Source organism: Alexandromys fortis, unplaced genomic scaffold (genome assembly GCF_014885135.2).
Source record: "Alexandromys fortis isolate MF-2015 unplaced genomic scaffold, M_Fortis_MF-2015_v1.1 scaffold_97, whole genome shotgun sequence".
Classification (NCBI taxonomy): domain Eukaryota; kingdom Metazoa; phylum Chordata; class Mammalia; order Rodentia; family Cricetidae; genus Alexandromys; species Alexandromys fortis.
This window is the reverse complement of record NW_026067981.1, coordinates 419,567-432,361: the sequence shown is the minus strand read 5'-3', so window position 1 is coordinate 432,361 and position 12,795 is coordinate 419,567. Positions and strand designations below refer to the sequence as shown.

At 39.4% G+C, this 12,795-nt stretch overlaps 1 protein-coding gene across 4 annotated transcripts in view; it reads left to right on the top strand.

Moving 5' to 3' along the window:
* Window positions 1-7,357: 7,357 nt before the first annotated feature.
* Suco (SUN domain containing ossification factor) overlaps window positions 7,358-12,795 on the top strand; it is a 56,943-nt gene continuing 51,505 nt past the window's right edge. For 2 of the 4 annotated variants that reach the window (XM_050158319.1, XM_050158321.1), the window contains exon 1: window positions 7,358-7,681. In XM_050158319.1, the coding sequence (XP_050014276.1) occupies window positions 7,620-7,681 (62 nt within the window). In that variant the 5' untranslated portion in view covers window positions 7,358-7,619. The remainder of the gene's footprint in view (window positions 7,682-12,795) is intronic. The other 2 variants (XM_050158317.1, XM_050158320.1) reach the window with 2 other exon arrangements.

The window sequence follows — 12,795 nt, the reverse complement described above, 5'->3', positions numbered from 1 at the left end:
ACTCCTTAATCGCCTTCCTGCTTCAAGGGTGTATTCTTATGGTCCCCGTCACCTGATCTTCCAACTTTGAAACCTTGTGTATTAAACAACAAAACCCATGTCCTATATATAGTTTCGTGGGGCTTGTGAGGTAATTACACAGGTTCAATGAATGTACTCTTTTTCTGACCTTAATTATCTTTAACTTACTTTGGATTCCTTTGTAAGGGCCACATTTTTTAATTTAAATATTTTTGTCTATTCTAATAGAAGATGGTATCTTTAAAACCTTCCTATGACCTGAAGTCTTTTATGCAAGGTACACAATAAATGGTGTATTACTGTTCACCAGCACTATTTCTTTCAAGCAATAAATATCAAATAGGTACCAACAGACTGAAATGAAAAGGTTTGTGATACAGATGATTGAAGTTGTCTTGTGTTCAGTTCTAAGGCTGACTGACCCCTGTATCTAAGAAACTATATTATTTGTATTCTTATCTCTTTGAAAATCCTTGCTTGCTTGTTCCCTTGCTTCCTTCCTTCCTCCCTCCCTCTTTTCTTCCATCATTTCTTTCTCTCTCTTCCCCTCCCAGCACTGTGGGTGGTGTGTGTGTGTGTGTGTGTGTGTGTGTGTGTGTGTGTGTGTGTGTAGGCTAAAGAACAACTTTGGATTTACTTCATTAGGTGTCACATCTTCCCCCCCTCCCTGGCCCCTTTTTAAATTGAATTTCTCACTGGCCTGCGAATGAGTAGGCTAGGCTGGCTAGATAGTGGCCTCTAGCAACACCGCCTGGCTCTGCTCCCAGTGCTGGAAGACAAGCCTTGCCACACCACTAATTTCTGGTTTTGAAAACATGGGTTCTGGAAGTCAGGTTCAGCCCTCATGATTGAAGTCAAATACTTTACTGTCTTCACTGTGTCTCCAGCCCTGTACTATCTTTTATACATCCCATCTTTTTATATAGACCATCTTTTGTATATCCCAAACATATATCTACTTCTTCCCTCAGATAAAATGTAAATTCATTTTTTCCCTTAGCCTCATGGCACTAGCTATTAATATCGCCTTTATTCAACATGTCTTTTACATCTCATTTCTTCTAGTGAAGATTTTCACATTATTTTGAGTGCAATCCATATTTAGACGTATTTTACATTGCAACCCAGTTTCATGAATATATATAACAGAACACACACACCACTGAAATAGGAGTGCCAAGAAAAATCATCTCCATTACAAAGATGTACTCTGATCTTTTAAAAAATGATAATTTTATGCTTTTGAATTGTTTTTCATTCTTTAATTCCAGCTGATCCAGAATTCATTTTGGAGCTTAGATGGCTTCAGACTCTCAGGCAATCCTTCTGTCTCATCGCTGGTAGCATATGTTGTGGCATGAACCACCATTCCTGGCACCATTTACTTCCTAAAAAGTGCTGCTAGGCTTCCTCAAAATCGACCTCTTGACCCTCTAATGAATTGTGACCCAATCTGTTGTAAAGTTTCTTAATTTGAGACATGTAAGCATCCTTTGCCAGTCTAAAAACTTGGGTGAAAACACAATTACACTTTCACTTTCACTAAGTTCTGACTAAAATTTACACTTTTGTTTTATTATATGAATGTAGGTAACAGGCTGTGGCAATATTCTCAGGATATATATTGTCACCAATACAAACAGTACACATGTTCACACCACATGAAGTATATTGTATCCTGAAATATGCTGCTGCTGGATGCTGTTAATTATGCATTAGTTCAAAGAATAGTTAGTATACTGTGGATTCCTTTTGATTATTGCATTCCATGATTGGCTTTTCTGTTATGCTATTCATTCTATGCCTTTATAAACTTTATGCAATTTAACTTCACTAAACCACTATCCAGAAACATGCTAAGACTCCCTCTCTATAAGCAGGTCTCTGCCTTAGTATTTTTTACATAAGGAAGGATCAATAAGTATTTCTTAAACAATTTAGTTTTTCGTGTTGTACAAGGGTAACTGGAACTCAGAAAAATCTAGCCAAACCCAAATCAAACAATATTATACAAATAAAACCTCATGGTCATTAGTAGAGGAAGAGCTAGTTGGCTGGGTAGGGCCTCTGGGAATTAGTAACATCTTACTATTTCTAAGAATTTCAGTAATAGAGCAGATTATATTTAGTATGATTACATAAATCAAATAGTTAAGTAAAAAAGATTACTTGTGCTCTTGTTAAAAAAAGTTATCGTGTTATAAAATGCACAATCTCATAAGAAATTTATGCGCTGTTTGCGAAGATAGAACACAAACAAATGAACATTAGATAAAATGGTCTTACAAGGGCCAAGTATTTCGTGGCATGGAAAACAGTTTGCTTCAGTGAGAAAATTGAGTTTTAAAAGGAAAAAAATGGTAGATAAGTCTTGAACCATCAGATACGTTGAATTATAGAAGGCCTTGAAGCAGGCTTTTATTTATTTATTATTGGCCATTTAGGCCAATAGGAGATTTTGAATGAAATCAAGGCAGGATAGAGCCAAAGTTTTAGGAAGCAATTACCTGTTGTGCAGGAGGGACACAACAGAATCTCCAATACGTACCTTAGCATCACTTTCTGCTTTCTTCCACTTCCTCCTGTGTACCTTGGCATCACTTTCCACTTTCATCCACTTCCTCCTAATCTTATTCTGCAAAGTTGTTGCCAGATATTTCCACAGAGCCTTAAATTTAGTACTGTGTTTCAAAACCAAAGGAATTCTCCTTACAAACAAAGTCTGTATGTTGGAAACTTAATCTCTAGTGCAACAGTGTCTGTGTGTAGGATTTAAAAAACAAACAAAAATCAACAACAAAAAAAAAAAACAAGAAGGAATATCAGGAAGATTGCCCTCGTGAAGGGTTTTATGCCATTACTGCAAAATCAGATTCCTGATAAAGAGCTCTCCCTCTCTCCCTCCTCCTTCTCCATTCCATTACCTCTCCAATCCCTCTCCTGCCTCTCTCCACTTTTTACTCTCTCCCTCCCTTTGTCTCTGCCAAGCTGTGACACAGAGAGAAAGTCATCCTTGGGTCCTCCCTAGAGCCATCAATTGATCTTGAACTTCTCAGCCTCTAGATCTGTAAAACACAAACAAAACAAAACAAAACAAAAAAACCAAATATCTTCAATTTAAAAAACAGTTAAGCCTAAAGTATTCTGTTAGAGAGGCACAGAGTTAACACAGATAACCTGGAGCTCCTGGTTTTTATATCAGTGCTCCCTTTTCACCTGGAAGCTGTACGTTGCTTTCTCCCTCTTTATCACCCACGTTTCCCCTGGTTACTTCCTCTTTGAGCTTATTAAACCTAGCCATCTAAAAAGCACTCATATGTTAAACTTGGGATCTAAACTTGTGAAGCCTGAGTTTGGCATCGTAAAACAAAAGTATAAGGTTGAGGCAGGGCGATGCTATGCAGTTCAGACTGGTGGCATGCTCATAATCCTCTGGCCTCAGTTTCCTGGGTTTTAGGATTCACAAACTAGCACCACAATTGCAGGCTAAATTTTTTCAATGCACAAGTGGTTTTGTTCTTTGAAAGATAAACTGAACTCTACAGAATTAAAATAGAAATAGAATTTCTAACCTAGAAATAGAATTTTTTATTTTATTCCCTTCTAAATTTCACCTTTTCCTCCCCAAATAGTCAAATTATACATGATACTAAGATAGATTGACAAGGTAATGTAAGTTTTTTTTGTAATTAAAAAAAAGTAGCTAAATAAAAAAGGTACATAAGGAAGGAAATTAGGTGGGGACAAATAATAAATTCAATTGTACTTATTCATACATGAAGTTTTAAGTGCTGATTTCCACACTCACCCTTTCTACTAATGGTTTATCCTTTACACTCTGGCAGTTTTCACCCATTTCCAAGCAATTTCTGGCCTAATTGGCTTCTCACCATGGAAGCATCAAATCACACTAGGTAACAACTATACAGAGCTTTCTTAGACACAGACCTCTCAGCATTTTGTTGGCAATAAAAGAAGCAGATAGAGTTTCAAGTCAATCAAAATACGTCAAAGCTTGCTGATCAAAAAACACCTCCTTAAATGGGACAAAACAGCTCTTTTCTTGAGCTTCTTAGGTATGACTGATATGTGAGACAAAGAACAAAGTGGCTGGGCAGAAGGTGCTGGCTTTCTTTCTGAGGTCTCCCTGTTCTTTCTTACCACCAGGGAAGACTTTCTGATCTTTATCAGGGCTGGGGCCTGAACTCTACATAGTTTCTGTGTAGCTAACCTTTGGGGAATGGCTGGGCTTTTGTTCATCGTACAGCACAGCCCTTCGTAAGTTCCAGAATAATCAAGGACCGACAGGGAACATCAGTTACCATGTGTAGGTGTGTTGTTAGGAGTTCTAGACTTTATCGAATTGAGAGATTTTGTTATATCTGATTCTCTTATAAAAATTAAAAAATAAAACAAATAATCCAGTTAAAATATAAGTGAAGACCTAATGGACATTTCTGGAAGGAAGGTATACAATAACTACATGAAAAAATACTTTCACTATTTCTTAGGGAAATGCAGATTAAAAATAATATTATAGAAACTTACTCTAGTAAGAATGACTACTATAAAAAGGACAAAAACATCTAGCTAGGGAACAGAGAATGTGAATTCTTATAAACTCTTCAAGGACATCTAAATGTATAGAGTCCACGCTGTCTTAGTAAGTCAGTAAAGTGAGACAGACTGTGGCACTATGGGAAGTCGGAATGTCTTATATTGTGATGTTGGCCTTAAAATGAGATCTTAAATAAACAAGAAAAGTTATAGTTGAATAGGAATGTGTTTGTGTATCAAGTTGACAAGGAGTTAATTGTCCTCATTGTTTTCTATTTGTTGTTCCTGTTTTGATTTATTGTCAGCTTGGCACAAGCTGGAATCATCTGTAAAGAGGAAGCTCAATTGAGAAAATACCACCATCAGATTGCGTGTGGGCAAGTCTATAGGGCATTTTCTTAATTAACTATTGATGTGGGAATACAGGAATTCCCAGTTTACTGTAGGGGATGTCAACTCTGGGAAGGTAGTTCTGAGCTGTATAAGAAAGCAGGCTGATGGACTGGAGGATTGGCTCAGTAGTTAAAAGCATCTGTTATTCTTGCAAAGAACCTGGGTTCAATTCCCAACACCCAGATAACTACTCAACACCTCTATAGGCACCAGGCACACATGTTGGTACACAGATATACACACAGGGAAAGCACTCACACATACAAAATAATAAGTACTTTTAAAACAAAAATCAGACTGAGACAGCTGTAGAATATCAATAAGCAGTGTTCTTCCACAGTATTTGATTTAATTCCTGCCTCTGGCCAGGTTCCTGTACTGACGTTCCAGCTCTGATTTTCTTTTGTAGTGGACTGACTGTAAACCAAATAAACCCTTCCTCACCAAATTGATGTTGGACATGGTAATTTATTATAGAAATAGAAATCCTAACTAAGATACATGAAAACAGTATGATGCTTTCTCAAAAACAAAGCAAAACAAAACAAAACAACAACAACAACAACAACAACAAACAAGTAGGAGGCTAAGGAAGGGAGAAAGTGGAATTCAAGACCAATCTGCACTACATGGCAACACCATGTCTCCAATATGTAAAAAACACTTGCATACTAATAATTTGGTTTTGTTTTTGAGGTAAATGCTGGTGGGCTGTGGGGAATAGACAAAAGGTTTTTACTGTCATATAACTAGAAATGGCATCAACTGTTAACTATTTAATTGACAGATAAAGGTAATTTAAGGAGAACTCTTCTGAGGACAATATTAGCATCTTTCATAGATTTCCTAACATATGGTTGTATTATTTCCAAGAATTACTCGGTGGGTTATTTGTCCTCTGGAATATAACAACTCATTCAACTTAGATTCTTAAGGTAAACACCATGTCTCAAAAACGGTATTCATTAGGCATTTTCCTTGCGTTTTTCTTATGAAGGCATGAATAAGTCTCGTCACTTTTAAGCCGCCCACCCTACCTCCAATAACAGAAACAACTATATTATGCCCTGAGACAGATAATTGACAGTAACCCTGTGTCCCCTTCCTCCACCTTGTTGAACAGCTTTCTTCGGAAAGTAGTTTTGTCTTGCAGTAGGAAAAGGCAGTAAGAGCAATAAAATTGAGTTGCACTTCTATATTTTGTATCCAATAAAAGAAATATCTATCAGTAACGACTAGTTTCTATTAGTGTCAGAGTAATTATTTGTACTAGTAAGAAGTGTGCCAGCACAGACAAGGACAAATGTTTCTTCCAACAGCCGCGTTTCAGGATCAGAAAGCTCCATAAAGCATTCTGAAGTTGCACGCCAGCGTTCCCTAAATTATGATCCCGGGTTCTCAGCTCCGTACACACTTGGGGTCTCCACGCTGTGAACATCAAACACTGAATTTTCTTTTTGCCCAGTTTACAGCAAGTGTGTGGAGAAGGCGGCTTTCCCTGCTTTTGAGGTACCCTAGGATGCTGAGCGTCTGTCTGCAGTGCCTGTCTCGTTGCAGCGAACCCAAAGCCCGAAATAAAGACAACAAAAACGAATTCTACATCTCAGGAATCTGGTGGGCAGATAGGAATGAATTCTCACTTAGGTACAAGAAAAAAAAAAAAAAAACCCTCAGTCTCCCAGTCCCAGCCAATCCTATGAGAGGAAACCTCGACACGCCTCTTTCTATCTTCCAATCAGCATTTACTTCAATAAGCCAGACCCAATTCCTTGGGTAAACCGATTTTTAAATTACGTTAGTAAGGCTTTCTTCTGACAGTCCCCAGTAATTCTAGGCCATTCCATGACTGTACTCAAAGGAAGAAAACCGGACGTAACAATAACGAAACTAGTCAGCCTGAGAAGTGATAACTCAAAAATTCTAGAGTCTAAGGTTCTAAGTTCTAATTCTAGGTTCTAAGGAGCTAGAAAAGGGGTTCGGGTAGGAGGACTACAACCCCCAGACGGCCGTGCGAGGAGGCGGCGCGCGCAGCAAGAGGGGCGGCCCATTCAAAGGCGGAAAGCCGAGGGTCACAGGACTTCCTGTTCGAACGCCAGCTAGTGGGCGGGACCCGCGTAGGCTGGGCGGCGGTTGAGTCGCTCGGGAGCTTTGTCAGCGGCGGGGGCGTGGCCCGCGCGGAGCCTGGTGTAGAGAGCGGAGAGGGACGTGGGTGACGCGTCTCCTTCCAGCTCAGCGGCGTGCGGGGTGTCGGGGCCCGGGCGGCCATTGGCTGTTGAGAGGCGAGTACGCGGCGGCCGTTGGTCGCTGGCAGCACGGAGCGAGGGCTCGAGCGGGTGGGGCGGGGATGGGGAGGCAGTGGCGGCGACGGCCGGAGGAGGCGGGCGCGGGCGAGCGGGCGGACCCAGCGGCGGCGGCGGCAGTCTCCGGAGCGTCCCTGTGAAGAAGCGTCCCTGTCTGCGCTGCCGTGGGCCTTTCGGGGAGGCCGGGCGGGAGGCAAGCCACCGCGGAACCGCTCCCCTAGCGCCACAGCCCTTCGGACTCTCGGTCCCAGCCTCGCGCTCCTGCTCCGGCTCCTCCATCTTGGCCTCGGCAGTGACTGCTGCGGGGAGGATGTGCCGCCTCCTGGCAGGGGGAAGAAGGAGGAGAAGATGAAGAAGTACCGGCGGGCCTTGGCCCTGGTCTCCTGCCTTTCTCTCTGCTCGCTAGTCTGGTGAGTAGGGGCGACCTCGCGGGACTTTCCGTGGGCACCATAGGGGAGAGGGAGCAGGTCGGGTCACACCCCCAAGTCATCTTGGCTTTTGGGGGTTGCGGGTGCTCCTGCTCCCCAAGCAGGGGACACAGCGGCCACCCGGCTCCTCCTCTTGAGATGATCGAGTTGTGTTTTGGAATTTACAGAGTCCGACGGGGGGGGGGGGGGAGAAGGGAACAGAGGGGGATCACTTGGTGCCTTTGTGCTCAGGTGCTCCCGCGCTGCAGAAGGGGCAGTTTGGGTAGTGTTTAGAGAGCTGGCGAGCGACTAACTCGGTTTTCCTGGCAGTCATTTGCTTTCCTTATGAGGTCAGGGCATGGGCGAGTCAGGTGTGATGCGTTCCGGACCTGTGATTTTGAAAACGTGAGTCGGCATGAGGGTAAGAGTACCGTATAAACAGTTGTTCTTCTGGTCAGTTCTCGCGCAGTCTTGACCAGTGGTCTCTTTTGGGCTGCTGTTCTTGAAGCACAGGTCTTATGAAGCCCTTTTCTGGTTACCTTGATGGAGAAGGTATCACGGAGTGTCTACCGTAGTTTTCGGTCATGGCCTTTGGTACTGGTAGAGTAAACTAATCAATCTGCTACCTGTTCCGTTCTTTGTCTCTGAAACTTTTAAGTTCGTTTTAAGCATATCTCTGGTTTCTGAGGAGCAGAAATAGCTTGCGAGCCAAAGGATTGCCAAAGGTGTACTTGGGAAAGCCAGTCTTTCTGAAGGAATTCCTGGGAGAATTCCTTCAGCGTCGTGACGTTTGGTGACCGAAAGGATGGCCTTTCTGTTGAAGTGATTTTGTTTCTTACATTAAAATCTAGATAGACTTTCTTATATAGCTTCTTCAAAGCACTAGCAACAATTCCGTTTTATGGGTGTGTAATGGAATCCAGGGACTCTGAAGTTGTAGAGTTTTTGCTCCTATAGAATAATATATTAATAAGGGTGAAAAGAAATCTCCTGTTTGAGAAAATCTGACTGGAAGGGTCTGTATTTTGGAGAACAAAATGTTTGGTCTCCTGTTTGTCATTCTGAGCCCTTTAAATACTCGTTAACAGAAACAGGTATCTGAAACGGGTGTGGGGTTAGACAGCAATTTCTTAGAGTTGATGAGCTTCTCCTTGTGGCCATTTTTCTCCTTTTGTCCAGAAGTTGTCTCCAAGTTGTGTTACCCACTTCTGTTTTGTAGATGGAGTGTTGAATGTTCATATTACCTCTTTACCTTCTAGTATTACTCATTTTAGTCTGATCTTACACTGTCATCGTTTGATAGATTGTGATAAACCTTTCTGTTTTTGTCTTTTCTGCTTAGAGTATTATAGATTTACCTTAACAGAAAAACAAACCCAGCCTGTCCATCTCATTCATAATGGTTGCCTTTTTTTCTTTTGCACACTGTTAATCATAATTCTTGGATACGTAGGACAATGTATTCTAGGTGTGATTGTAGCATAGCTACAGAACAGCAGTGGTAGCCAGTATTTGTCAGCCATACCAGGCATGTGGCATGTGTACATTTTAGCATCTTTGTCAGCACAGCCCACTCAGGTAGGTAATGGTAACTTCATTTTGCATTTTACAGATGAGTAAGTAGAGAGGCCGAGTTAAGCTTGTAACTGAGAAACATGGTTAAGGTTAAGCAGCTACTTCATTCTGGATCTTAGATTTGAACCTCTTTTGACTCTAGGAAATAAGGCCTGTGTTGTAGACAGATATGGTGCCATCACTTACTAGATACAACCACTCCAACATGTTATATAACTTCTTTGAACTTTAGTCATTGGAGTCTCAGTATGATAAAATTGATCCATTTGTATTCAAGTTACTAGAAGTAAATGAGGTAACACATAGGCCACTCTTTATAGTAAACAGTAAGGACATCGTATTTATGTACTTCATTACTAAAGCATTCAAAGGTGTTTTCTTATGTTACTGTGTAGTAAACATTGTGACTCTTAAAAGTGAGCAGTCCATCTTGTTTTCAGTACTGAAGAGATAGTGGCTAAGAAGCCCCTTTGTTAGTTCCTACTGCTGCTGTAACAAATTACCAGGAATTCAGTGGCTTACATGTAGTTATTTTATAGTTCTAGGGTGTGTGTGCAGCAGTCCAAAATCAGTCTTGCTAGGCCAAAATAGTTAAGAAGCAATAGCTGGTTGGTTCATCCTGGGGGGGATAGGGGATTCCCATTTCTTTACTTTAACTTCTAGGGGTTGCTTGTATTCTTTCTCCTGTCTCACATCACTTCAACCTCTTTCTTCAGCCCTCAACATCTGCTTATGACTCATCTTATTGCCTCCTCTTTCTCCTCTAAGGACTTACTATATTGGGTGTACTCCTGGTCAAATCTAGGAGACTCTTCATGTCTCAGAACTCTTAATTTGCTGAGGTCTTCAAAGTCTCTTACAATATAAAGAAAAATGTTCAGATGCTAGAGATGCAGAACTGACAGTCATTGGCATGGGAAGTTGATCATCTCACTGAAGTGGAAGATGTGATCCATGCCTTTGAATAGATGTTCTAATTACTAAAACTGTGCATGTGCCTTTAAAATGTGTCTAATTTTTGTAAGTTATATATGTGTGCTAATATGACATAGTATATTAGTATAAATAATTACATAAGTTAGGTATTTAAGAAAGTTAAACATTGTTTTAATATTACTGTTTGTTTCCATTAAAGTTGTAATTTTCAATGAGATCTGTATGATTGACTAGATTATTTTATATCAAATGTAGATGAGGAATGGTTTATATTGGTTAGTCTTCTTAGCCTTTCTATTTTCTTAATGGCTTATGCTTGTAATACTATGTTTGTTGACTGTTTTTTGAAAAAAAAAATGTTGTAAGGGTTTATTTAGTTAAAACAAGATAAGATAATCCTTCAATCTAATTAGCTGGACACGTGTAAACCACAGTGAGTGAATCATGGTATGCTGGAGGTAAACCCCACTGCTTTTGAACTTCCATTCTTCCTTTGGATTTCTGGCTATAGGTCCTGCAGTTTTTGATGTGTGTCCAGCTAGCCCTTAAGATGAATAAATTCGTACATCAATCTTAGTAAAGTCTTGTTTTTAAATAGTAACAGATCTCTCCTGTCTGGGCCTCAAAGGATGATCTTGGAAGAGCTAATATTTAGACCAATGAGAAGAGCTTGACATTTAACCAACTCTGATATATTTGACAAAAATATAAAGGTACATAGAAAGGACATTAGAAGCATCAAATGAAGAATTTGTATTTTACGGTATCCTTCCTGTTATTCTATCATAAATTATGCCTTTGGGTCAGTTATTTCTATGAACCTCAGTTCTTGCCTGTTTATATTTTCCAAGGTGAATAATTCAAAGAGGGAAACTTGTATTACAAGCAAAGGGAACATTTTTGTGAGGTTATCTAGTGTTTAGGAGGGATGTAGAAAAGTCTAAAAGGAATGTTAGAAGTAGATTTTTGAAGAGATTTGATTACAGTGCAGGTGAACTCTGATTTTAACCAGACAGTGAGCAAGTGAAGTAGGTTAAATGAGAACAAAAGAGGCAGGCCATGTTGATATTTTAATTAGATTACTAGCAAATATAAAATTGATTGACAGACTTTGGAGGTGGTAGGTCATTAATGGAGATGCAGTAGGAGAGCATTGGGAGCTGTGTAAATTAAGATGTGACCTTAGACATATGTCAGTCTAGTTTTCATGGATGGAAGAGGTTTTTTTATTTTCTTTTTCACTTTTCCCCCTTGGGTTATGATTCTATTTCTGTATTCTTAATTTTTTCCTCTCATAATTTTTCAACGTCTTATTTTTGTTAATATATGGACAGAAAAACAAGAAACATGAGCTATGTGTAAGCTTTTTCTCTTTTTTTATTTGTATAAACTTTGAAAATTTCTGTCTGTCTTTTACCTGGAAATTTTTATGAAAGATTGGGAAAAAATTGGGGTTTGTTCATGTATAGTCGGAGAATAGCATGTGGTACTTGGAAGCGGTGGTACATCTTTATGAAAATCTGTAGCATCTGTGTCCAGACACAAAAAGGCAAATGACTCTTTTAATGTTCTTTGGATTATTTTTAGGAGCTGGAGATGTGGTTCATGTTGCCCTTTAAGGTTAGACATTTGAAGATATTTTAGAATGTAAGTAGAAATAAGCTTGGCAGATAATGAAAAAAGAATCAAAGATATTAACACTTTATTTATCTTTGAGCATTATCATTTCATATTTGCTTGTGACTAGTAAATTATTCTTTCACGTCTCAAGCTGAGCAGAGAAATGAACCCAATACATGTAGTTAACGTTCTTGCACTTTTAATGAAAAGCTAGATGCTTAGAAAAGTACTAAATTGCCTTTTTCCCCCTCTCAAGTCATGTTCAATTATGAATATTATACATATAAATACAATATACACACACTTATTTTGTAGCTTATTTATATATGGAAATAAATAAAACACCCTGCTTGAAACAGTGATTTACACATTTCAAATTGTTCTTTAGTGCCAGCTACCTAATACATAGAGCAGAAAACACAGTTTTTACCTGCATTATCTATTTTGTTTTCAAGACCATATTATGAAGGGTTTTCACAAAGTATAATTCTACACATGTCACAAGGGAATGGGAAATTGCCTTTGAGTATTTTCAGTATAAAAATACAATCCCTTGGGTTATACTTGTTTCATAAATGGAGTGCTTTTTTGTTGTTGTTTTGTTTGCTTTTGAAGGACCTGTCTTTTTGTGTGTGTGTGTATAAAGCCTTGGGGTTTCTTAAGTGCTAGACAAGTACTCTACCTTGTTCTGCACCCCAACCCCATAACTTTGTTTTTGTGATGAATTACTAGCTAAAGTGATTTTTTGTATTTTACATACAAGTAAAAGTGACACCTAGCTTTATTTATCAATGTTTTATAATGTTGACAGGGTTCTTAGGTATCTTGTACTAAGTACTATTATTATGTCTGTTCTGATTCATTCCCTCTGGGTACTTTGGTAGCTTATTAAATAAAATAGGAAAATAGGAAAGGCTATAGATTAGTTTTATTGTTGTTTTTTTGAGACAGGGTTTCTCTCTGTAACAGCCCTAGCTGCCCTGGAA